Source organism: Lissotriton helveticus, chromosome 10 (genome assembly GCF_964261635.1).
Source record: "Lissotriton helveticus chromosome 10, aLisHel1.1, whole genome shotgun sequence".
NCBI classification, from domain to species: Eukaryota; Metazoa; Chordata; class Amphibia; order Caudata; family Salamandridae; genus Lissotriton; species Lissotriton helveticus.
In genome coordinates this window covers 1,078,254,606-1,078,281,280 of record NC_136071.1, presented here as the reverse complement: position 1 = coordinate 1,078,281,280, position 26,675 = coordinate 1,078,254,606, and the positions used below count along the sequence as shown (strand labels likewise).

Here is a 26,675-nt window from a genome sequence, read left to right as displayed (position 1 = left end):
TAGACTTCGAAGGTCGACACACAAACGGAGTTCACCATTGCTTTTGATCGATAAAACAATAGGTGAAACCCAAGGGGAAGATTCAACTGGTTCCACAATGTCTTTAGCTACTAAATCATTCAAGATTACCTTAAGCTTATCACGATATGCTAATGGAACATTTCTCACTTTGTGCCGAACAGGCATGGCACCCTCTTTGAGAATAATGCGATGTTTAAAATCAGCATATTTACCTAGCACCTCAGAAAAAATATTGGGAAATTTGTTCTTAATTTGAACAGTAAAGTCATCGTTTCCTGGTGGAATTACATACACAGGAGGTGATGCGTTCGGGTCCAATTTAATACCCAGTTCGTGCTGGTGAGGCCAACTAAGAATTGACGCCCCTTTAGAGGAAATATAAACTTTTCCCAGTATTTTCCTATCTTTAAATCCAATGTCTGCCCACATGAAACCGACCAAGTCGATTTTGTGTCCTGTATAACCTCCAGGATGTACGTCTGATGGGAATAATTTTATTGTGTCCCAACATTTTTTAAAAACACTTCTATCAATAATGGTGTACCATGCACAGGAGTCAATAAGCATGGAAATCTCAACACCATTAATTGAAATGTTGTCAGTAGGAAAACCTTTGCATTTTGTATCACTAACACAAAGTAAGCTATTAACGCCAAGATCAATATCCGGGTCAGACTCCTCTTCACCTAGAAAATTCACTTTTTGGGAAGACTTGCACATTTTGTTGAAATGGCCTGGTCTTTTGCATTTTATGCAAATTTTATTCCAAGCAGGACAGCCCCTATAATTTCCAACATGGTCATTACCACCACATCTATAACAGATTATCTGTTTTTTAACATCAAATGGCCTATAATCTTTTTTAAAACTTTCTTTTTTGTTCGAACCAAATTGAGATTTCTTGAAATTAGAGGTATCTTTAACAACTGAAACTTCAGGTATTATCACCTTATTCTTCACTTCATGCCCTCTAATTTCACTCACAAATAGCTCGGATTGTTCGATCCCTTTGGCAATATTTAAGACAGCTTTAAGAGTAGTTTCAGTTCCCATCCATAAACGTTCTTGTATTTTCGTACTTTTTGTTCTCATCATAATTTGATCCCTGAGAACTTGATCAAAATTTATTGTTTCAAAAGCACACGAACCAGCAAGGGTTCGTAAAGCAGCTACATAGTTCTCTATAGATTCATCTTCTTTTTGAGTACGGGAATAGAACTTAAACCTCTCCATGACAGTGTTAATCTTTCTTCCAAACCTAATACCCATTTGTTGAATCACTACATCAAAAATATTTATGTCTGCTGCACCATCTATAGGTGGTAGATTTTCTAATTCTTTGAGTCCTTGTCCACCTAAACAATTTTTCAATAAGGCTAATTTCCTTTTCGGGGAACATCCATCCTCCTCAACTACATCAACATATGCTAAAAAGGTTGGAAACCATAGATCCCATTCTACTTTGGGATCACCTGCTATAGGTAGAAAATGTGCAGGAGAGATAATATTATTAGACATTTTAAAGTAGTAAATGGAACTTTGTCTCTCTTAGCAATATGAATAACAGTAGAAAAGGTAATTAATAAATTAAATGAAGAAAATGTCACCGTAGTTTCTCAGCAATTGGTAATGTGTATATCTCTAAAATCATTAAAATTAGAAAAGTAATAAGAGGATGGTTAAAGTATACTCAAAATGTTGCTGATTAGAAACGCTGGTAAAAGGTCCTTAAACGCTGCTGTAAAAACGCATAAAACTCTTTTGTAGGCGGCAATTGTTCGGTAAACCGTTGCTATGGTTACCGATTGAAGAAAATGGCCGCCACGTTAATTTGATGTCATACGCAGCGTGACGTGATGTGAACCAATTACAATGTGCCTTTCTTGTTGAGACACAGAGGAGAACGAAGCTTCTTTCTTGACTCGACGGTGGATTCACCACAATGGAGATTCGAGACGACACATCAGTGCGGGTGACCTCATAGGAAGTAAGTCGGAATTCAGTCTCGCTCGCTTGCTCGCTCACAGAGTTCAGCAGATAAAATTAACGGTGACTTTTCAAAACGGGCGTGGAAATGATCAAAGTTGAAAAGTTAGAGTATCTTGAATAGGATAAAACTCAAATAAACCAAATTTCAGATATTGTCCATGACAAAAAAAAAACGGAAAGTACTTCCACGGCAACTCCGATGGATAATTTAAACACTCCCTCGATAACGTGAATACAGCCGCTGGTGTAATCAACACACGTTCTTTTTTAAATAGAAAACAGCCGCTGGTGCAATCATTGTACACTCGCTTATAGATAAATAAATACCTTTATGTGAATGCTGTTTCCAATACTGCTCTTCTTCATTGGGGTTCGATTACTTCTTTGTTTTGATAAGAAATTTTTTTTTTTTTTTTTTGTTGATGAATTTGATGTTTTCTTCCAATCCCAAAGCGTCGCGAAAATTATGTAGTAATCCACAACAAGAAGTTGATTGAAGAAGGTAGATTTATTGTAGAGGAAACAGCTTAGACAACCACTAGCATCTAGATACAGACTCCTACTGACCAACTCCCAGACATGGAATGTTCAGTCAGCAAGAACCATAACAATTCTAATGTAACCTAGCAGAAACGACCCCCATTCGTGTTATTGTGAAAGAATATTAGTTTCACTAATAGTCCTCACTGTTTTCATCCAGTACAAGGTACTTCTTTAAAGAGTTATTCAAACTGGCCAGGTTTTGCATGTCAGATAACACTAACAGGTTGAGAATTTGTTTTTTACTTTCCACCTCCCCACCGTGCCATTAAACTGAGGGATTAAAATAAATACATTTTCGTAAGTAGCATACACCGTGAACTGAAGTGAATGTAGGTGCACCTAGTTTTTGACTGAAAATAAATCTAAGCCACATGAAGATAATGATTTGGCCAATCAGAAATAAAACCGATGTCTCCTGTTTTCCAAAATGTGCAACTTGGGCACAAGAACACATCTTTTTACATTTAACCCCAAGAAATTTTGCACAATAAATACCTCATCCCTTTCAAGCTCATTTTAATCCGGCTGAGGTAGAGAGCTGTGGATCACCAGTGCTGTCAAGGTGACAGTCCTCTGAAAGTTCTGGGGCAGAACCTTCTAGAATCAGGTCATAGCTACATATTCAAGAAATAGAGTGGAAGGTGGAGGGACATTATGTTTGACTGTTCTTTGCCCTTTGAGGATGAAATTGTGCCTTTCAAATTTACACGACTCTTAAATGTGATGCCTATGCATATCCTTGGAAAGAGGCCCACTTGTTGTGCTTGTCATTTGAGGATGCAGCTGAGCATGTTGTATTATGCATTAGGATTGCTTCTGTGTATGTGATGGCATACCACTGCACATCATGGCCGAACACTAGTTAATGGTAGTAACTTAACAAGACTAATTTGCTTTTGTAACTTTTTCTTCTTTATTTCAACTTTGTTGTAGTTCAGTGCAATATAGCACAGTCTGTGATAGTAAAATAACATAAGGTGGTGGGTGAAATTCTGGAAAAAATTCCTATTTTTGTTGGTATACACATGATCTAGTCTCTTCTCTGTTTTGAGTGGCAAATTGGGTAAAAAGTGTGATATACTGAAATTAGGTCCTAAGTAATTGTCAGTGGGGAATTTTAAATCAACCCATCTATTTTCTGTTCTAACTGTCTTTGATGTTGCTAGAGTTGAATATTCTATATACGTCAGTTCTTATGACGTCAAAAGTCATTCGTGCTGTATCAAGTGATGTCTGCTTGTTTGATTTGTTTAAACAGACTTGAGATAAAACACTGAACGGTCAGGCTTTGATGGAACCTTCTCTGACTGTGTGCTTTTGGCCTGTCCCTACAGTGGTAGTAGAACATGTTTGAGTAGAGGAAATGCACAATAGCGATCGATACGCCTATGATAGAAAGGGGTTTGTCTTATTTTCTGTTATGTCTCGAGTTGTTGTCTCTGGGTGATGTATTGCTGGGAAATAGGGTAGCATTGTATTAGGTGAGAACAGGGGTGGGACTTATGAGTTTACTAGGAATGAGACGGACATGGGTAAACTGGGGTGAAAGATTTCATTAAATTGGAAAATAACTTCAAATAGAAAAGGAAACAGTAATTTCCTTTTAAAAGGCTGATAACAATTAAGCTACGTTTTCTCACATTCAATCACTGTCTTTGATATTATTCCTAATCTAATTCGCATGAAATATGAATCTTTCCCACAGTGGACCGAAGTTCGAAAAGACGACGAGTGAAGCCATTGGCAGATTGTCTTTTAGAAGCCCTGGATTACGATAGCTCGGACGACAGTGATTTTAAAGTTGGTGAAGATTCAGGTATTAGTTTCTAGAGAAGAAAGCCCTTTTTATAGCCAGTAAACTGCTATATTACTTTTTTTCATATTCCTGTGAACCAAAATACTCATCAATTAATCTAAATACGTTATCCAATTATGTATTGTGAACAACTAGCCCACATATGAGAAGCTCTCTACTGTGTGAACCAAATTCTCAAAATGTGTGGAATTGTCTATAATTTGCCGTGAGCAATGTTTTGAAGGGCTATTTTATCATTCTTTTTTTATTTATTTTTTATATTTTTATTAGTATTTTATTGTGCAAACACATAACAAGCATGTCATTAAGAATCATCATGCCCCCCACTTCCCCCCGCCCTCCCTCTTCCACCGGTAAAAACAATTCACAGTCCTCCACTTTCACCAGTACAATCAGATCTCCCTTCCAATCCCATTTTGATTCATCATTAAAGTCTCTAGCGCACTCGACCCCCCCCCCCCCCTCCTACCCGCCGTCCGAGGTGGATTGCCGGCTCACTCCCGCCAGATCAGAGTCCCCTGTCCAGGCTATGGTAATGGTGCCATTTACCCCACACCCTACCAAACGTTTTAGGACATCCTCTTGCCTTATACGTGACCCTTTCGGCTGCCATGTATATATCCATACCCCTCATACATTCTTCCAGCTGGGGCAGGGTGGGTACCTTATCTCCTTGCCACGTCCCTCTTGGCTACCACTAAAGCCAACACGAAGAAGGTCAACAGTGGGCGATTCAGGTCTGCGTCATTTGCCATCCCCAACAGTACTAGCTTGGGGTCCAAGTAATTGCTTAGTTGTGGGCCCCCGACTTCCAGTAATGACTTAGTGAGGTCGCTGAATTTAATCCTTCATTTCACAAAAGTCAAAAGGTTATAAACCGCTGTCTTTGACCATTTGTTTAGGCTTTATTATTATCTAGGCATGCCATGAAATCTGTTTTCCATGTTAAATTGGTTAATCTTACACCTATTTGTACAGGTTCTGCGCGCAGTGGAAATGAAAGTGATGATGCCTCAAAGGAAAGTGTAGAAGGATCCAGTAGTGACTCAGATGAAAATACTCTTGAGGAAGAGCTGGCCACAATAGCAGCGGATGAGGAGGAAGAGAAAGGGAAAATTGAAGAGGAACCCACAAAAGGCTCTGGAAGTGATAACAGTCTGGAAAGAGAGAATCTCATTAGCAAAGAGGAAGGGGAAGACTATGATTCTGAGGAGAAGCCTAAAATGAAAAATGTGAAAAGATCAGAAGTAGATACTGGTATAGAAGAACAGACCGATGAGCCTAGAAAGTGGAATTTGCGTAGAAACCGGCCACTACTGGATTTTATTTCAATTGAGGATCTGAATGAAATGGATGATTATGATAGTGAAGAAGACAATGACTGGCGTCCAACTGCTGTTAGGAGGAAAGGCAAAGCAGCATCTCACAAAGAAAGGGGAGATGGGGAAGATGATGATGGGAGTGGAAGTGAGGAGGAAAATGAAGAGCACGAGAATGAAGAAAATGACAGTAGTGACAGTGAGGCCGAAAGAAAGCTGAAGAAAAGAAAAGTTTTAAGTAGGCAAAGTGCTGATGAGGAGGAGCTGACCAACGATAGTCTGACCCTTTCACAAAGCAAAAGTAATGAGGTATGTTTGTTACTTTCTTTAGAATCCAAAGAAACAATCCTCTTTTTCGATTCCATTAAGGTGCAATGTGGAAGGATGTTTTCTTATCATTTTTATGTTATGTTATTGATGTTTGTTAAGTGGCTACTTTCCAAATGGTTATGAGGTTTATATTTAGCCTTTGCTGTTTTCAGTTTCTATTTTTGGTAAATTCTGGTGTTTTTTTTCCTCAGTGTTTTCAAGTGATTTCAATACCTTAAAAAACAGTGCTTGGAGGGGCGTGGCTAGCAGCCGGGAATGGCGGACGCGTGAAGCGTGAGCTCCCTGAGGCAGCACGGCCTTAAAAAAAATCTGACATATTTATCCTTATGATCCCCCACCTGAAGGAGCGGTAACCAGGTCCGGTGAGCAAGCGCCATCATCCGGTCCTACCCCGGCGCTCGTACGAGGCTGGCAACGGCATTAATTGGTCTCGGCGTTTCTGGGCCTACGGCCGGAGTGAAGCACCGGCCTCGAGTGATTCCCCGACCCCGGCGGAAGTGAGGGCTGACCGGATTGGACCCGGGGGCGTCCCCCGCCCCCCCTCCCGCCTGGAGCAACGTGAGGGGCGACCCGGCGCCGCAAAGGAGATCCTGCACTACCGTTGGTAAGCAGACCGACGGAGAAGCCCACCAACGCCTGAAGATCCCGGCGGCTGCAGGATCGGGACTACGAACGGACGGAGAGCCCTGCAGGACTGAGGAGCCCCCGAGGGAGGTGAGATCTCCTTGGAGACGTTACCGGGGAAGAGACACAGCCGTAACAGACCCGACTGCACCCCTCCGCCCTCGGTTGGGACATACACGGCCGCACGTGGCGCGGGACGCCGGGGCTGCCGGCAGGTCCCCCCGGGGTCCCGCCAAGAGCAGAGAAGACGGAGGTACAATCAGAGGTGCCAGCGGAAGCGGCGGCAGTTGCGTGTGCAGTGGTGATCCAGACAGGGCAGAAACCAGTAAGAGGCTTCCCGGACGGGAGACGCCCCACTGAGGCAGCGCTTGCACCAGGACGTACACCGGACAGCGCTGACAATTGTCAATGCGACGCGCACTCGAGTGACCAAAACCTCCGGTGCACCCAGTAGAACTGTGGACAAACACCGAGACGAACACCGCTTGAGCGCACCTGGTCACGGAGAGACGCAGCACGTATCCCAGACTGGCGACACTACGGGCGCTCTGAATGGCCGGTGGAGGGGCAACGGTCCGCGGGGGTGACACAAAATAGCACTATCCACGGCAAATACACGAATAAGTAGGGCTGGAAGCCCCTACGAGCAAAATATACTGCTCTCCTCTTGACTTGCAGCCGACCTGCTCTCCCCTGACACACGAAGAGCTAAGGGAGTGCTTAAGTGGCCATAACGAACACCAGAACCGTGACCATTAACCGAAAGCTGCGAATTATGGCGGGCAGGGGCTCCAGGAGTGGATCAACACAAGTTAAATTAGACAAATTTGCATATGGCCCGCAGGGACAATCGCAAGGGAATGGCCAAACTTCCACAGGCACCACTCAAGACGTAGAGGGTACCAAGAAAGTCACGCTGGAAGACATCATGAAAACCCTCTCCGAAGTGCGAACAACAGTGGGCTCTATCTCCTCCAAGGTAACTCTACTGCGAGCTGACTTCAAAAAAATGACTGAAAGGGTGTCGCAGGTAGAAGTGGTCACGAAATCTCTAGTGGAGGACACTTCGGAACTGCAAATAACTATGGAGCGAATGGACAAGATCACTCGACAACTGCAGGATAAGCTGGACGACCAAGAAGGGCGTTCCCGAAGAAATAATGTGCGCATCCTGGGACTTCCAGAGACGGAGGGGAAGAGAGCAATGGACCTCTACGTAGAAGACCTCATCAAAACTAAGCTTCAACCTAAAGGGCTGTCACACTTTTTCTTTGTGGAGAGGGCGCACAGGGTGCCCGGAGGTGAACCCAAACCGGGTGCGGCACCGAGGCCGGTGCTGGCACGATTGTTCAACTTCAGAGACAGGGATGCGATTTTGCAAGCGGCAAGAGTCTCACCACCCATTAAATTCCATAACTCGACCTTAGCCTTTTTCCCAGACTATACAGCGGAAGTAGCCAGACGCCGGAAATCATTTGCAGAGGTGAAAAAGGCGCTGCGTGACAGAGAACTGCAGTACTCAATGTTGTTCCCTGCCAAATTGCGGATTCTGGCCAACGGGAAGACATGGTTTTTCGACAAGCCGGAGGTGGCGCAGGACTGGCTTGACGGCTGGAGACAGGTGGGACAACCCCGACGGCCGCACAGAGATCGACCTAACCATCGAAACGGAGACCAAGCAGGCAGGCAGACCGACCATCTGACACAGCGAGAGAACTCAGCGGGGGCAGAATCCGACGCGGAACAGAATCCAATTGACTCTGGTCAACCGAGACCCATCTGAAGTTAGACCATGGGAGGGAGGGGCCGGATACGAGCGATGGACCTGGGCCTGGTGAAGCGAAATAAGGTGGGCAGAGCCGGTGCCTGTAGGGGACTCACCAACCCCACAAGCAAGTAAGATAGTTTGGGATGGGACAGAGCACTCTGCACAGTTGGGGAAACGGGCAGGGGTTTGTCCGTGGCGCAGGGGAGCAGGGAGGGGGGATGGAAGGGGAGTTACACAGTTATGGTTCTTGTTAGTAGTCATCGCTCACACCACAGGGTACTCGAATGCACACGACACAGAGTTTCTCTCGCACCGCCATGAAGCGTTGCACATACAGTGAGTCCTCGCGGGGCAGGCAGTCCTGGCGATCATCCCTAGCATAATACGATGCATGAGTGAGCTGGGCAATGTGGTACTTGCACACCTCACCATTGGCAAACTCATGTACACTGGGTCCAGTCCTATGACATGCAGAATATCACACAGACGATATCATGGCCCAACAATTACACAATACACCCACTGAGGGGGCGGGTAGGACCCTTGAGGTGCCCCCCCTGCGACTACTTACTTGGAACGTCAGGGGGTTGGGAGATAAGATAAAGCGGGGATTGGTACTACAGGCGATCAAACGCCATGGCCCTGACCTGATCTTACTGCAGGAGACGCACCTCACGGGACCAGCATGCAAGGCACTTGACAGACGTGGTTATGTCATGGTGGCGCATGCGGAATTCACGTCTGGCTCCCGAGGGGTAGGGATACTTATGAGAAAGACGTCTCCTTTCATGGTGATGCACCGCAAGACGGACGATCAAGGTCGTTTTGCGGCAATACATGGGCAGTGGGAGGGGAAGCCCCTCAACGTAGTATGGGTTTACATCCCCCCGGCACTCCACTCTGTGGCCTTGCCTGCACTAGGCAGCTTCCTTTTAGATCTTCCAGAGGGTGACACAATCATAGGGGGTGACCTCAATGCGATCATGGATCCAACACTAGACACATTTCCCACTAGAGACCGCCATAGAGGGACTCCACCTCTCCCGGGATTCCTAGAGGCAATGGGCATTACAGACGTTTGGCGTCACTTACACCCCACGGAAGCACAATACACATACTACTCCGCCGTACATAATAGCTTAACACGCATTGACTATTTTCTGTTTCTCGGGGCAGGTCTGGGAAAGATAGACAAAATTGACATCCTGCCCAGAGGGATCTCTGACCACTCACCGGTGTCTCTGTCACTCACCACAAAAGAAAGGAGACGTACGAGAATCTACCCAATATACCCGAACTACCTCACCATCCCGAAGATCAGGAAAGAACTCCAGTTAGTGACCACACGATATTTTGAAGAGAATACGGGTTCGGTGTCCTCCCCCTCGGTCCTTTGGGAGGCTTACAAAACGGTCTTGCGTGGGGAAGCAATGGCAGCAATAACAGGGCATAAGAGAGAGGGCAGGAGGGTCCTTACGGAGATAGAGCTGGCACTACACGCTGCAAACATTGCTCACATGGCTGACCCCGCCCCAGAAACAGCACACGCACTACAATTAAGACAGCAACAACACCGGGCCCATCTTACGGTGACAGTCCAAGGTCATATCACAGGCACGGCCAACAGGGTATACGAAGTGGGAGACAAGGCTGGGAAAATGCTGGCCTGGCTAGATAAGAGGGGGGGGGGGGCGGAAAAGGCATACAGCAACTATACTCACATGATGATTAAATACAGACACACCCGGAAGACATAGTATGTACCATGGCGCGTTACTTCCGCGAAATCTACACCCCTGAGCGAGAGGTTACAGCTCAAGAGGCAACGCTCGCACTTGCAAACTTTGACATCCCCAAGCTCGCGCCAGAGGCAATACAGGAACTGGAATTGGACCCGACGGAAGACGAAATTCAACTGGCAATTCAGGCACTACACTCAGGTAAAGCGTTAGGTCCAAATGGAATACCTTTGGAGTGGTACAAATCGCGGGCTGACACACTGAGTAAGCCACTGCGAAAAATGTATATGGAAAGCCTGGAGAAGGCACTACTGCCATTAGATCAACGCACAGCCACGATTGTGGTAATACCAAAGCCGGGCTAACCTCCGTCTCGGTGCTCCTCGTACCGCCCCATTTCACTGATTAACGCGGAGGCTAAGATACTGGCGAAACTGCTGGCCACTCGTTTGATACAGCACCTACAATCGCTGATACACCCTGACCAATCAGGCTTTATGCCTCACAGAAATACGTCTCTGAATCTCAGGCGACTCCATGGGGTGATAGCACGAGCGCACCTTATCCCCGAAAGGGCGGTTATTCTTTCCCTCGATGCCAAAATGGCTTTTGATCTAGTGGAATGGGAATATCTGTTTGCGGTATTGAGACGGATGGACTTTGGACCGAAATTCATAGCCAGGGTGAGATTACTCTATACACAGCCGGTGGCGCAGGTCGTGGCGAATGGCCACATCTCGCAGACATTCCCACTGGGTAGAGGGACTAGGCAGGGATGCCCGCTGTCACCCTTGCTCTTTGCCCTGGTGATAGAACCTCTGGCAATCCTGCTCAGAACTACACCGTTGCTAAAGGGAATCAAGTGGGAGGATGGCTGGGAAGATAGAATATCCCTGTATGCGGATGACATGCTGATTTATATGGTGGAGCCCGAAAACGGAATCCCAGCGCTACTAGATTTATGTGACACACATGGTAAATCATCAGGGTACTCTCTGAACTGGTCTAAATCGGTGGTGTACACATTACGCGGTCCGGACCCGGTGCTGCAGGAGAACTGCCCCCTACAGCTAACTAGAGACTCCTTCAAGTACCTGGGAATTGTTATTGCGAAGAACGCAACAGACTTTTTCAACAAAAACTTGCAGCCACCCATGGAACGCCTTCGGGCGGATGTTAAATATTGGGCAGCCTTGCCGTTGACTCTCCTAGGGCGCGCAGCGCTCTACAAAATGATGGCGCTTCCCAGGTTCCTCTATGTGCTGGAGAATACTCCTTATCTTGTGGAACCGAGGTACTTCAAGCAAATCGCGGCATTGGTTTCAAACTTGCTTTGGAACAATGGCCCGGCGCGAATAGCATATGACAAATTGACGAGGAGCTGGTATGAGGGAGGCGTAGCTTTGCCTAACCTACAGCTATATTATTGGGCAGCACATCTTAAAACAATCAACAAATGGATACATGCCACAAGGACCGACCGAGCGTACAAAGCTTACTGGTCGCAACTGGGATCGGACGGCATGCTTGCAGTACTGTATGACAAGCCACAGGTACGGAAACTATGGGGCCCAAAGCACCACACTACGACCATATGGCACATTGCACAAAAGCGACTGGGTTGGCAAGGTAAACTCACCAAACTGACACCGCTTTGGGACATAAAAGCACTAGGGGCCCTACGTTCGTGCAAGGGATTCACACAGTGGGACTGTATAGGAATCTCCACAATCGGGGACCTATGGGACAAGGGTACAGTGATTGGGTTTCCACAACTACAACAACAGTATGACCTGGGCCCGACCGAGACATTTAGATATGTGCAGATAAGGCATGCTCTACTTCGAGCGATCCCAGCGGGAACAGACCTACCAGAATCCTCGCCACTAGAAGATAGACTCTTAACTGACTTCATGCCACGAAGCGCCACATCCCTCACATATAAAAAATTGATCAACAATCTGAGGGACCCAACAGAAAGGTTGAGGGATGGATGGGTTGGGGGTGTGGGGGAGGTTACTGAATCGGAGTGGAATGAGGCACTGGCCTCCCCACGGGAGGTCGGCATTTCAGCAAAATTCAGACTGGTGCAACTGAAAATCTTACACCGTATTTATTACACTAGGACCCTGCTTCACAAAATACATCGAGCTCCACATCCCTTCTGTCTCCGGGGGTGCGGGGAGGAGGGGACACTATATCATACCATCTGGGAATGCCCACAGATACGAGAATTTTGGAGACAGGTTATGCGCACCATCTCGCAAACGCTTAAGGTTTCAATTCTGCCAGAACCTCGGAAATGCCTATTAAACATTTGGGACCCTAATGACCTGAATAGGCATGGACAGACATGGGCTACCCTAGCCATGATGGTGGCGAAGCGTGATATTGCGCAGAAGTGGGGAGCGCAAGATTTGCCTACAGCTTATAGATGGGGTAACAACATGGACAAGCTGATGATTACCGAAAGAGCAGTGTACATAATGAGGGCTTGCCCCCGCAAATGGAATAAAGTGTGGACGGCATGGAACACTTATAGAGGGGACCTCTGTGAACCACTGCCGGAAGAAGAGGACCTAGAGTCTGAGGGAGAAGAGGAATAGGGGGAGGGGAGGAGGCTGCAGTAATTACCCTGGTGGGCACCGTACAGCCCTGAAGTAGATCTTACTAGGACATGGCGTGGGAAGTGAGGGACAATTATAGGCAGATGTCACTGTTGCAAATGTACCTATCGAGGATGACTCTTTTTATAATTTGATGTTGTTATATTGATGATTGTTAGAACACACACACTGGAAGCAAAAGGTCCTTACGATTATACGCAAAGACAGAAGTGAGGATAGACGGTCAACAGATTTGACACACTCATGCAATGGTCGCATACTATCCTTGTTATTTAATGGGAAATGTTCGGGTTTATAGATGAAAGGATGTAAGTTGATGGACTATTACCCGGAAGGGGATCTTGTGATTGTAATGTATGCTGACAACTTCAATAAAAAGTTTTTTTAAAAAAACAGTGCTTATCAGTGGTTCACATTTTAGCGCCATTAAAAACAGAAAGATTGTTTTTCCAGTGCCTTTGGAATATTTTGCTTTTATTATTGCTTTGTTTCTGCAGTGATAGTGCATAGTATATAGACAGTGTACGTACAGTGTATGTGATGTCCAAATACATTTTTACAAATTAAACTTATTGTACTACACCATACAATACTTTTTAAGTGAGCCTTTGGTCATGCATGCTCACTCTTTCCTTCCCATGTAAACGTTTTTCTGTGAAAAGGTTCTCTCAACATTGATACTTGAGATGGGCAACTCCAAAACAACCAGTAGACAAATTGCTAACTCTGTCCACTGACATAGCTTTCCATGCCAATGCTGATGCACCTTAAGATTGCGATTCTCTGTGACAGGTTCTTCACAAATGCTTTGAACTGGGTGCATATGCCCTCAGAGTTATTGAAAGGGTAAAAAATGTAGCAGCACTTTTGAAAGTCCAGACAAAATTCCCATTTACGGAAGGGATCTAGAACTTGTGCAGAGTACCACAGTGAGGCTTCGTTGACTTCAAATGCCATGGTTGTTGAAGGGACATTCCTATGTATCATTGCAAGCCATTTCTCATGCATTGTAAAATAAAATGTCCTGAATTGCTCCAACATTTCTTTGCTTACCAAGTGTCCAGCACTCTAACGTGGAACATGTTGCATTGTCAAAGTCACTATAAGTGTCGCTTAGCCTACTCTCAAGGAGATGTTTCACATTTTCACCAATTATGCTGAACACTAGGTAGATTAGAGTGTTTTTAGACTCTAGTTTTTTATTATGTCCACTACAGCAGTCATGTTTTCCTGTAAAAATCTAAGAATGCAGTAGTGTACTTTTTTGACATCACTATCAATATGCAAATGAAGATCCTCACATTTATTTTCTTTGGCATCATCACTTAGCAAAGATTCTGTAAACGGTTGCCCCATGAATATTATAGCAATCATGGCTTCTCAGACTAACTACCAGCAGCTAAATGACACAGTTGGGACGACTCTTACTTTGATGCCACACAAAGCACAAAATGAGAAATATTTGTGTTTTACTTCCCGGGCATAACAAAACAGTGCACCAGAATAGACTCAATAGCATTCTTCATTAACTCTGAAGATTGTAAAGATTCTTTTAGCAAACCATCTAGAAAGTGGCAAGGAACTCTTACAGGGAAGCACTTTAGCTCGGGTATCGATTTTGACAGGTCATCACACAACTTTTTCACATACATAGCTGAATCACTGCAAATACAAAAAATATCACTCCAATCTTTGTTGAACTTGGTAAGAACGTTTTGGAGCAGAATTCCAAGTGATGCTGAGCTCCATGTTTTCCAAAAGTCTAATGTCATGTTTTCACCATTATCCCCAGATGCTTGGTCACATCACTCTTTTCACATATACCAGTCACCACACCTTGAATTGAATGTTTAAAGCGTGGGGTGTTTAACAATTCACCTACTATCAATACTGACTCACTAGAGAAGGGGGCTGATGTATTAAGGGGTTTTACCCATAATCTGTGGGTAAATGTGATGATACATATTGGGAAAGAATCTTATGAAACGAGCCATGTTAGTTACCCCTCAGTGAAAAAAATCATATTTAGCCAAAATATCAAAAATAACTTTATTTCCTGATTCTCTACAGTTTATAAAATAATTAAACTAGGACTAAAACATACTTCTACATCCTGCATCTTTAGACCAAAGACCACAAAACAAAAAAAAAAGCAAAAGGAAGAAGAAACATTTTAGTGACATCCCTAAACAACAAAACTCAAGCAGAATAGTGTTAGCCCAGTCTTTCTTGCTGCTACCTTGTATCACAAAGTTGTTAGAAATGGGGGTCTCTAGTTGGCAATGGCTGGCCACTGTCCAAGTAGGGAATCTTCTTCCTAAGTCAGAGTAAGGGGGCTATACCCTTTGATAACCCCTGCTCAACCCTGTGGTAACGTAGCACGAACAGACAGGCTTATCTCAGAGCCAGTGTGTGAGGCATTAATGACCATACACAGTAACACAGTGAAGAACACTACAAAGGGACACTACACAAGTAGGTATAAAAAAATAAGTTTCTTTATATAGACTTATCAATCAATCAATCAGTCAGTGAATTTGTAAAGCCCGCTACTTACCCGTGAGGGTCTCAAGGCGCTGAGGGAGGGGGTGGGGTGCTGCTACTGCTCGAAGAGACAGGTCTTGAGGAGCCTTCTGAAGGTCAGCAGGTCTTGGGTCTGCCGTAGATGGGTGGGGAGGGTGTTCCAGGTCTTGGCGGCGAGGTAGGAGAAGGATCTGCGCCCGGAGGTCGTTCGTTGGATGCAGGGGACAGCGGCGAAGGCGAGGCTGGCGGAGCGGAGCTGGCAGGAGGAGGTGTAGAAGTTGAGTCTGTTGTTCAGGTAGGCTGGTCCGGTGTTGTTGAGTGCTTTGTGTGCGTGGGTGAGGAGCTTGAAGGTGATCCTCTTGTTGACGGGAAGCCAGTGAGGGTCCCTAAGGTGGGAGGTGATGTGGCTGCGGCGGGGGACGTTGAGGATCAGTCGGGCGGAGGCGTTTTGGATGTGTTGTAGTTGTTGCAGGTGTTAGGCCGGGATTCCTGTGTAGAGTGCCTTGCCGTAGTCCAGCCTGCTGCTGACGAGGGCTTGGGTCACCGTTCTTTTGGTTTCGGTTGTGATCCATTTGTAGATCCTGCGAAGCATGCGGAGGGTGTTGTAGCAGGAGGAGGAGATGGCGTTGACCTGCTTTGACATGGAGACGAGAAGTCGAGGATGAATCCTAGGTTGCGTGCGTGGTCTGTGGGTGTTGGAGCTGTTCCCAGTGTTTGTCAGCCACCAGGAGTCGTCCTACGCAGAGGGGGTGGGGCCTAGGATGAGGACCTCAGTCTTGTCTGAGTTCAGTTTCAGATGGCTGCTCAAGATCCACTGGGCGACGGCTTTCATTCCCTCATGGAGGTTGGTTTTGGCGGTGTGCGGGTCTTTATTGAGGGAGAGGATGATCTGGGTGTTGTCGGCGTAGGAGATGATGTTCAGATCGTGCTGGCGGGCCACTTGTGCGAGGGGGGCTCTGTAGACGTTGAACAGGGTTGGGTTAAGGGATGAGCCCTGGGGTACGCCGCAGATGATGTCCGTGGCTTCGGATCGGAAGGGTGGGAGGCGCACTCTCTGGGTTCTGCCGGAGAGGAAGGACGCGGTCCAGTCCAGGGCCTTCTTCTGGATTCCGGCTTCTTGGAGGCGTGTTCTTAGTGTGCGGTGGCAGACTGTCCAGGAGGATGAGGGCTGAAGTTTTGCCGTTGTCTAGTTGGCGCCTGATGTCGTCTGTGGAGGCGATGAGCGCTGTCTCGGTGTTGTGGTTTCGTCTGAATCCGGACTGGGATGGATCTAGGATGTTGTTGTCCTCGAGGTGGCGGGTCAGCTGTGTGTTGGCGATCTTCTCGATGACCTTCGCTGGAAAGGGGAGCAGGGAGATGGGCCGGAAGTTCTTGAGGTCTTTGGGGTCCGCCTTGGGCTTCTTGAGGAGGGCATTGATTTTGGCGTGCTTCCAGCTTTCTGGGAATGTCGCTGTGTCGAAGGAGATGTTGATGACCTTCCGTAGTTGGGGTGCGATGGTTGCGCCAGCTTTGTTGAAGACGTGGTGTGGGCAGGGGTCTGATGGAGATCCTGAGTGGATGGAGTTCATGACCTTGCGTGTCTCGTCGTCATTGACGTGGGACCAGGTGGTCAGCTGGTTGGTGCGGGTGGCGTTCGGGGTGGGGGTCTGTTGCGGTCGAGGTGGATGAGGTGTTGAAGCTTTCGTGGATGTCAGCGATCTTGCGATGGAAGAATGTGGCCAGTGAGTCGCACAGATCTTGTGAGGGCGGATGTCGTTGGCGCTGGGGTTGGAGAATTCCTTCACTATGTTGAAAAGTTCTTTGCTGTCGTGTGCATTGTTGTCCAGTCAGGTTTTGAAGTATGATCTCTTGGCTGTTCTGAAGAGGTGGTGATGTCTGCGGGTGGCGTCTTTGTGGGCTGCGTGGCTGTCTGTTGTGCGGTCGTGGAGACATTTCTTCTCCAGCTTCCGGCATGTACGTTTGGAGGTCTGGAGTTCTTCGGTGAACCACGCGACTTTATTGCTGGGGTGGTTGATGGAGGGTTTCTTGAGCGGGGTGAGGGTGTTGATGCAGTCGTCGATCCACTGTCTGAGGTTTTGGGCGGCGGCGTCTGTGTCGGTGAATGGGTTCTGGGTTAGGGTGGAGGTCAGCTGGTCTTTGGTGACTTTGCTCCAGTAGTGGCGAGGCAGTTGGGTGCGGTGGTGCGTGGTTGGTTTCTTGAAGGTGAAGTGGATGTATCGGTGGTCGGTCCACTGGAGTTCGGTGGTGTGGTTGAAGGCAATGTGGGTGCTTGTGGAGAAGACGGGGTCGAGCGTGTGGCCGGCGGCGTGGGTGGGTTCTGTGACGAGTTGTCGGAAGCCTAGGTTGGCGATCAGGGTGGCGGAGTTGGCGTCGTTGTTGTTCTCAAGGTGGAAGTTCAAGCCCCCGAAGAGGATGAAGTCCGTGGAGGCGAGCGCGTGGGTGCTGGCGAGGTCGGCGATGAAGTCGCTGAAGAGGGCCCTGGGTCTAGGTCTGTAGATGAGTGTTCCTCTGAGGGTGGTGTTGGGGTCGGTGTGGATCCGGAAGTGAAGGTGTTTGGCGGGGTTGGGGGAAGTCGTCAGCGAGGGTGTGGACCTGGAGGGTGGACATGTGGACGATGACTATTCCTCCAATTCCGTTGGTGTGGTCTCTGCGGGAGATCTTGTAGCCGTCCGGTATGGCTATAGCGATGTCAGGCGCCGAGGAGTCGTTCCACCAGGTCTCGGTCAGGAAGGCAACGTCTGGGGCGGAAGTGTTGAGCAGGTCCCAGAGCTCGGCGGCGTGTTTGCGTGCGGAGCAGGTGTTGAGGAGTATGCAGCGGTGGTGGTTGGGTTCGGTACTAGGAGATCTGAAAGAGACACGTTAGTGATAGATTCCTTACCTTAGAATATCCCTAGGCGTCGGACTGGATCCGGAAATGTTTTGTGTAGCAGTACCCTTGCGCGTCGTCTGCGGCTCCGCGTCTGTCGTCGGCGTCGTGGGCGCCATGATGACGTCGTCTGAGTACTTAGACAGCAGCGCAGATCCGGAAAAAGTGGTACCTTAGTCATTTTTTTGACTAAAACTTTTTTGATCTTTTGATCGTCCTTTTTCGAGTCTTCGACTCCGAAACGGTGCAGGTAGGGATGCCTGGTTTTAAGCCCTGTGAGGATTGCGACCGGCTGATGTCGGTCACGGACCCTCACCGTCGGTGTCTCCACTGTCTCGGCGTCGACCACGACGACAAGACCTGTTCCGACTGTCGGGCCCTGACTTAGAAGGCTAGACGGGAGCGGTCCCGTAAACGACTCGAACTCCGGCAGTCGGCCCCGCGCCAAGAGAGGTCCCGGTCCGGATGGAGGTCGAGGGACCGGTCGTGGGAGCGGAGCCATCATAGCTCCGGGAGTCGACATCACTCCTCAGGGTCGAAGTCGTCAGGTAAGCACAAGAAGTCGAAGAGACGTCATCGCTCTTCCGACTCCCCCCGACGCGGCCGAGGGTTCAGGTGGCACCGCCCACGCGGCTCCGTCTGAGTCGCAGGCGCCGCGTCCAGCTTCATACCCTTCGGTCCCTGGGCCTAACGCGGCGCCGGAGGAGATAGAGCGGTTTCTCATGGCCGTGAGGTCCCTCTCTCCTCGACGGGATCCGCGGCGCCTTCGGGCCCAGCGGTCCCGTCTGGGGGTCCTAGCGGGTCGGGGGCTTCGGTCCCAACGCCGTCGGTGCTTCGGCTCCGATGCCACCAGCGCCTTCGGGCTCGGAGGCGCAGGGCCCTGCTGGATCGGGTTCCGGATCCGGGTCGTCCTCGGGCTGCGCCGTCCCCGACGCCTCCCTCGACCCGCTTCCGGAGAATTTGTTTTCCATGAACCGGCCCCATCCTTTCCTAACCCTGAGTACCAGGAGATGGGTGATGAGGAGGATTGGGAGGGGTCTGAGGACCCTCTGGCACGTGAATGCCAGTCTCAAGAGGACTGGGCAGGTGAACTTGGGGAGGCCAGTGGTATAGACACTTCGCCTGACACTGGCTTTGTCTCGCCTCCTACCGTGGCTACGGATGAGGGGGCAACCTATAGTGTGGTGTTGATGAGGGCAGCCAAGGCCTTGGGCCTTGAGCTCCCCGTCGCGGCCGTGAGGACTAACCTCCTCACCGAGGTCCTTAAGCCGCAGTCATGCTCAGCCGAGCCTCTGCTGCCGTTTAACGAGGCCTTAACCGACGTTCTTCTGGGCACTTGGTCCAAGCCCGCTACGGGTTCGCCCGTAGATAGGAACGTGGCCAGACACCACCGCCCGGCCCCGGGCAACCTATGTTTCCTGTCCACCCACCCCACCCCTGAGAGCCTGGTCATCTTGGCCTCCAATTCCCAGACTGCATTCCCGTCGGCTCCGCCGGACAGGGAATCCAAGAGGTACGAGCAGTATGGTAAAAAGATCTTCTCCTCCCTTAGTCTGGGACTGCGGTCTTCCAACACCGCATGCCTCTTGGGCCGCTACACCCACTCTCTGTGGGATACGGTTGCGGAAGTGCTGCCAGAGTGTCCGTTGGAGGTACGGGCCAAACTCGGCCAAGCCCTTGTGGAGGGCCGGGATGCAGCCAAATATTCTATCCGGTGTGGGCTGGATACCACCGACTCACTAGGTAGAGCGATGGCAACGACGGTGGCGGTCAGACGCCACGCCTGGTTGAGGTCCGCCAACTTTTCGGCCGATGTCCAAAACATACTGATGGACATGCCGTTTGATGGCCGTCACCTTTTTGGCGACAAGGCAGACCATGCTTTAAGGACTCCAGGGCTACGGCCAAGTCCTTGGGCCTCTAGGCCCTGCGCCAGCAATCGGCTGCCTTTCACTCCTTTCGTGGCCACGGAAGGGGTGTACCCACACGTGCTGCCAGCCACGCTCCGCAGGGTAATACCCAACGCGGTGGCAGCCGTGGAAACCGCCGTGGCGGCGGCCGGGGTCAATGGCGAGGTCAGTCCACACCTTCCCCCGCAGCATCTGCCTCAAAACCCTCCTAGTCCGTGCTTTCAGGCCCATGTGACGCCAGTGGGGGGCAGGGTTTGCCATCACCTCCTCCACTGGCGCACTGTCACGTCGGACAGGTGGTTGCTGCAGATCGTCCGAAGGGGCTACTCCCTCCCCTTCGAGGCGACTCCTCCAGCCATGCCACCGCAGAACCACCGTGTATCGGGGGATCATTTGCGACTGATGCAGGAGGAGGTTACGGCCCTCTTGGCCAAGGGGGCCATCGAGCGCGTTCCTGGGCCAGAAGTAGGGTGTGGTTGCTACTCCCACTACTTTCTGGTACCCAAGAAGGGCAAAGGGGACCTACACCCTATCTTGGACCTAAGGAACGTCAACGGCTTCCTCCGGAAGGAGAAGTTCAAAATGCTGACACTGGCTCAGGTCCTAGCTGCCCTGGACCCAGGAGACTGGATGGTAGCGTTGGACTTGCAGGACGCTTATTTCCACATCCCCGTCCTGCCGGCCCTGCGGTTCACGGTTGGCTACGAGCACTTTCAGTATACCGTGCTCCCCTTCGGCCTTACGAGCGCCCCACGGGTGTTCACAAAGGTGATGGCGGTGGTCGCAGCTCATCTGCGCAGATTAGGGGTTTCAGTCTTCCCCCTACCTCGACGACTGGTTGTTGAAGGATGGCTCGCCCCAGACAGTCGTCAGCCACCTCCAGACTATGGCAGATCTCCTGCACCAGCTGGGGTTCTCCATCACTGTGCCAAAGTCACACCTGTGCCCCTCTCAGAAGCTCCTTTTCATCGGAGCGGTTCTCGACTCGGCGCGGTTTCGGGTTTATCCACCCGAACAGCGGGTCCGGGATATTCAGGCTTTGATTCCCATCTTTCAGCCGTTATCCCGGGTTTCGGTCAGGTTGACGCTGCGGCTTCTGGGGCTGATGGCCTCCTGCATCCTACTGGTGCATCACGCCAGGTGGCGGATGCGGGCTCTGCAGTGGGACCTGAAGTTTCAGTGGGCCCAGCATCAGGGCAACCTGTCCGACCACGTCCTGATCTCGGAGGGCACTGCGAGACAGCTGCAGTGGTGGCTCACGGACCGCGATTGGGTCAGCGGCAGATCCCTCTCCCTTCCCCAACCGGAGCACGTAGTTGTGACGGACGCGTCCCTCCAGGGCTGGGGAGGCCACATGGGCGAGGCGGAGATCAGAGGCCTCTGGTCTTCGGCGGAGGCCCGGCTCCACATCAACCTGTTGGAGTTACGGGCGATTCGTCTAGCACTGAAGGCATTCCTCCCTCTGTCCGGGGGAGTGTAGTACAGGTGTTCACGGACAACACCACCGCCATGTGGTACTGCAACAAACAGGGCGGGGTGGGGTCGTGGACCCTTTGCTAGGAGGCTCTGCGCCTCTGGCAATGGCTGGAACGCCAGGGCGTGACCCTGGTGGCTCAACACCTGGCAGGTTCTCTGAACACCAGGGTGGACGCGCTCAGCCGTCGGTGCATGATGGATCACGAATGGTGTCTGCACTTGGACGTGGTGCAAGGCCTCTTTCAGCAATGGGGAGAGCCTTGGTTAGATCTATTCGCCACCGAAGAGAACGCGCAATGTCATCAGTTCTGCGCATTGGAATTTCCAAGGCGGCACTCGCTCGGAGACGCTTTTCGTCGCGAGTGGAGTTGTGGTCTATTGTATGCCTTTCCGCCTATACCACTTCTGCCCAGAGTGCTGAAGAAGATCAAGCGCGACCGGGCCCAAGTTATCCTTGTGGCTCCGGACTGGGCACGAAGGTACTGGTATCCAGAGCTACTCAGTATGTCAGTCGATCCCCCGGTTCGTCTGCATCTTCAGGAGGACCTTCTGTCGCAGCAACAGGGGACGCTCTTCCACCCGAACCTGTCCAGTCTCCACCTCCATGCTTGGAGATTGAGCGGCGAGAGTTGAGGCCATTTGACTTGCCTCCTGAAGTCTGTGATGTGATTCTGGCAGCCAGGCATCCCTCCACAAAGTCGGTATACGCCTGCAGGTGGAACAGATTTGTGGCATGGTGCACAGCAAAGGCTGTGGATCCTCTTGCTGCCCCTCTCTCTGAGGTTCTTTTCTTCCTTCTTTCTCTTGCCCAGCAGGGCTCTGCTCTGGGCACTATCATGGGCTACCTTTCTGCCCTTTCAGCCTTTCTGCGGCTGCCTGATCAACCTTCTTTGTTCAAGTCCCTCATTGTAAATAGATTTCTTAAGGGCATCACACACACGTTCCCTCCTGTTCCGTTTGTGATGCCTCAGTGGGACTTGAACCTTGTTCTTACTTTTCTGATGTGCGCTCCCTTTGAGCCACTTCACAACTGTCCTCTCCGTCTTCTTACTCTGAAGACTGCTTTCCTGGTTGCCATCACCTCTGCCAGGAGAGTGAGTGAGCTCCAGGCCCTTTCTTGTACTCCACCTTTCCTTTCTGTCCATCCGGACAAAGTGGTGTTGCGTACTAAGCCATCTTTCCTGCCCAAGGTTGTCACAGCCTTCCACATCGGGAAGTCTATCACCTTGCCAACCTTCTTTCCGCCACCGCACCCCTCTAAAGAGGAAGAGCGGCTCCACCGTCTGGACCCAAAACGTGCGCTCTCATTCTATTTGGATCGCATACGCCAGTTCCGGGTGGATGACCAACTCTTTGTTGGTTGCGTGGGCGCTAAGAAGGGGAAATCGGTGCACAAGAGGACCATCTCCCGGTGGATCATCTTGTGTATCCAGGCATGTTACTCCTTGGCTAAGAAGGAGCCCCCTGTTGGATTACGGGCTCGTTCCACCCGAGCCACGGCAACTACAACTGCCCTTACAAGACATCTGTCAGGCAGCTACGTGGGCATCGCTGCACACGTTTGCAAGACACTACTGTCTGGACAGCCAAGTCCGGAGGGATGGCTTCTTTGGACGTTCTGTCCTCCAGGACTTTCTGGTGTGATTATTGGTTTGCAGACACACCACGGGGTTGGTATTGCTGGGGTATCTATTCTAAGGTAAGGAATCTATCACTAACGTTTTCTCTTTCAGATGCACAAGTTACTACTTGTGTAACGATATATCTGTAAGAGACATTAGTTAGTGATAGATTCCTTACCGACCCACCCATCCTCCCCGTTCTGCGAACCGATATCCAGGCTTAGGGTTACCCCCTTTCAGGGCCCTAGTTTCAATGGCACCAGTGTTGGTTTTTAACATGGCTCAGCGCTTCTGGCGCGGAAAAGCTGTGTCTAAGAACTGACGTCAGCACGCGGAGGCTAAGTACTGCGACGACGTCATCACAGCGCCCACGACACCGACGATGGACGCGGAGCCGCAGACGACGCCTACCGACGCGCAAGGGTACTGCTACGCAAACAAATTCCGGATCCAGTCTGACGCCTGGGGATATTCTAAGGTAAGGAATCTATCACTAACTAATGTCTCTTACAGATATATCGTTACACAAGTAGTAACTTGTGCATTTCGTGGTTCTGTCTTATAGGAAGTTGCAGGTGTGGCAGGAGAAGGGGCCGTGGGTGCCTTTTGGGGCGACCTGGAAGCAGCGGTGGTGTCGGCCAGTGTTGAGGGCGTGGAGGGTGGTGGCGTCGTATCGAAGTCTGGCTTCTTGGCGAGGTCCAGGGGTTCTGGCGTTGGGTGCGGTCCAGGCGCGGACGGGCGCAGACAGTCTTGCCTTTAGCGCACCAGCGGCGCGCGTCCGCGCCATTTAAGGCGAGGAGGGAGGTAGGAGCAGCGGGGTGGCGAGGGGGCGTGGCCGCAGGGGTCAGCAGCGGGGAAAAGGGGGTACAGAACACAAGAAGGGGGTGGGGGGGCGAGACTGGGATGAAAATGGAGAGAACGTAAACACTACTACTGGGCACAGAATACAAGCAAGCAGGAGGAAAAAACAACACAAGAATGAACACACCAAATACTTAACGGCGAGAGCGGGGAACTGAAGGCGCGAACTCACGCTCGGGAACAATAGCGGGCGATCAGCAGGTGGAGCTGTTCGGCAGCAGGCGGGTGATCTGGCATGCGAGCAGGGTCAGGGGTTATTCTTGCTGTCGGACAGCGGCCGCCATTTAAGGCGGGGAGGGAGGGAGGAGCAGCTGGGAGGCGGGAGTGGCGTGGTGAGAGGGCGTGGCCGCAATGGTCAGCGGCGGGAGAGCGGTGTTACAGAACACAAGAAGAGCGTAGGGGGGGCGCGACTGGTATGAAAATGGAGGGAAAGTATACGCTACTACTTGGCACAGAATACAAGCAAGCAGGAGGAAAAAACAACCCAAGAATGAACACACCAAATACGTAGCGGCGAGAGTGGGGAACTGAAGGCGCAAACTCGCTCTCGGGAACAGCAGTGGGCGATCAGCAGGTGGAGCTGTTCGACAGCAGGGAGGTGACCTGGCCTGCGAGCAAGACCCACAGCAACAAAAAGCCACAATACTGTAAAAATGGAAATACTCTTAGAATGCTGCAAAAATAGTTCAGAGAGTGCAAAGAGGAGTTCAGTTCAAAGCAGTAGTCTCTGCGACCCTTTTACTCACAAAGTACCTGGATTGGCAGTGCAAATAAGCAAAATGTCACAATGAAGCTGTAGCATAGATTCTTTACACGTGAGGCCGGTGATGCGCCGATTCCTTGCTGCGAGGGAACTTCTGCACGCGAGGCCAGTGATGCGATGAAACCTTGCCACGAGGGAGGAGACGATGCGCCGGTCTGCTGATGCGTACTGCGAGCAGGTTGCGATGCAAAGAAATGGCGCTCCGCTAGGGAGCGACGATCCTGGTGCGATGCGATGATAGTGGCAGCCGCGATGCATTCGCGCTGCGATGTCGTGATGCGCCGATTGCTGGGATGCGACGCCCTTGATGCGATGCAATGATCTTGATGTTGCGAGCACTCAGCGGCAGCAGCGCGATGATTCTCAATGGCGCTCTCAGCTGCAGCGGACCGCGAACGTGTGGTGCGATGATTTTAGGTTGCGAGCACTCGGCGGCAGCAGCGCAATTCCCAAAATGGCGCTTTTGGCTGCAGCGACTCGCAAACGTGCGTTAGCGGTGATGTCAGCCCGCATTCTCACCAGTAGAACTAGAGACCCTGGAATTCTCAAGAGGAGCCTCACCTGCAAATAGAAGTCTTCGCTGGGAGGATTCAGAAGGCTGATGGTGAAGTCTAATGTGCCTGAGACTTCAACAGGGGGCAAGCTCAACTCAAGCCCTTGGGTGATTTCTTCAGCAAGATCTGTGAAAGTTATTTCCAAGTCCACTGGTAACCACTGCAGGCCAACCCCAGAAAGAGCACACTGGCATAGGGATAGTCGAACTCCTGCAGATTCCTTGGTCAAACGGACAGAGGTTGATCTTGACATCCAGAAGTAATACAAATTGTAAGGGTTTCAGCACAAATATTTATACCCCAAAAGTCTTTGTTCTAAACAGTCACAAGTCACTGAACCCAGCCACAACCGGTTCTGCTCAGGCCTGGAGCACTTTGTTTACAAGGCTGCATCCTTTCTTCCAGAAAGAGGGGGTCTGCTATCAGATGCACAGTGGGAGGAGGAGCCAGCATTCACCCTGCCAGGCACAGCCCTGCTCTGATCAAAAGGGTCACCCCTCCCCTACTCCAAATGCAGATCTCTCTAATCAATCCAGGTCCGACTCAGCCTGGTCTGTCCCTCCCAAACCAGGCAACCAATACACATAACAGCAGAGCACACTGGAAGGCTTAGGCAAGAAAATACTTGCTTTCTAAAAGTGGCATTTTCAAACACAGAATGTTAAAACCAACTTCACTAAAATATGTATTTTTGTATTTTATCAATCTGAGTTCAGGCAGACTAAGTTCGATTTTCTACCATGTTCCCTGAGTCAGTTAGGATTGTAAGGTGTAATAATCAAACTGCCCATTCTGGCCTTTGGAGAACAGGTAGCCTTGCAATAGTAAAAAACGAAAATGGCTGCAATTCACTATTAGGACATGCTACACATACCAAGACATGTCCTACCTTTCACATGCAATGCACCCTGCCATTGGGGTGACTCACATGATGCCAAGGGAAGGTTTAGGGACTGGGAAGTGGGTTCACTTCACAGTCAACATGGTAGTTCGGGACTGCACCCAGAAACTGCAATGGCAGGTCTGAGACACATGTTTCAAGCTGCTTCTGTGGGTGGCGCAATCAGCACTGCAGGCCCACCAGCAGCATTTGCTCTACCAGCCCTGGGCATGCATGGTGCACTCTACTAGGGACTGACAGGTAAATCAAATGAGCCAATTATGGGAATATCAATTCATATAGTCAATTTACCATAGGGAGCATTCGCACTGTGGCACTGGATGGCAGTGGCACAGCGCCCAGAACGTCTAATATCAGTATAAGCTGAGGAGACAACAGCGAAAAATGGAAGGGAGACTCTCGCCAATGGTGCCAGGTCTAACA

At 49.9% G+C, this 26,675-nt stretch overlaps 1 protein-coding gene across 13 annotated transcripts in view; it reads left to right on the top strand.

Moving 5' to 3' along the window:
* The window catches only part of PHF14 (PHD finger protein 14), a 1,314,486-nt gene that overhangs the window by 128,796 nt on the left and 1,159,015 nt on the right, over nucleotides 1-26,675 (top strand). For all 13 annotated transcript variants that reach the window (XM_078663794.1, XM_078663786.1, XM_078663795.1 and 10 more), the window contains exons 2-3: nucleotides 4,259-4,369; nucleotides 5,348-5,997. In XM_078663794.1, the coding sequence (XP_078519920.1) occupies nucleotides 4,259-4,369; nucleotides 5,348-5,997 (761 nt within the window). The remainder of the gene's footprint in view (nucleotides 1-4,258; nucleotides 4,370-5,347; nucleotides 5,998-26,675) is intronic.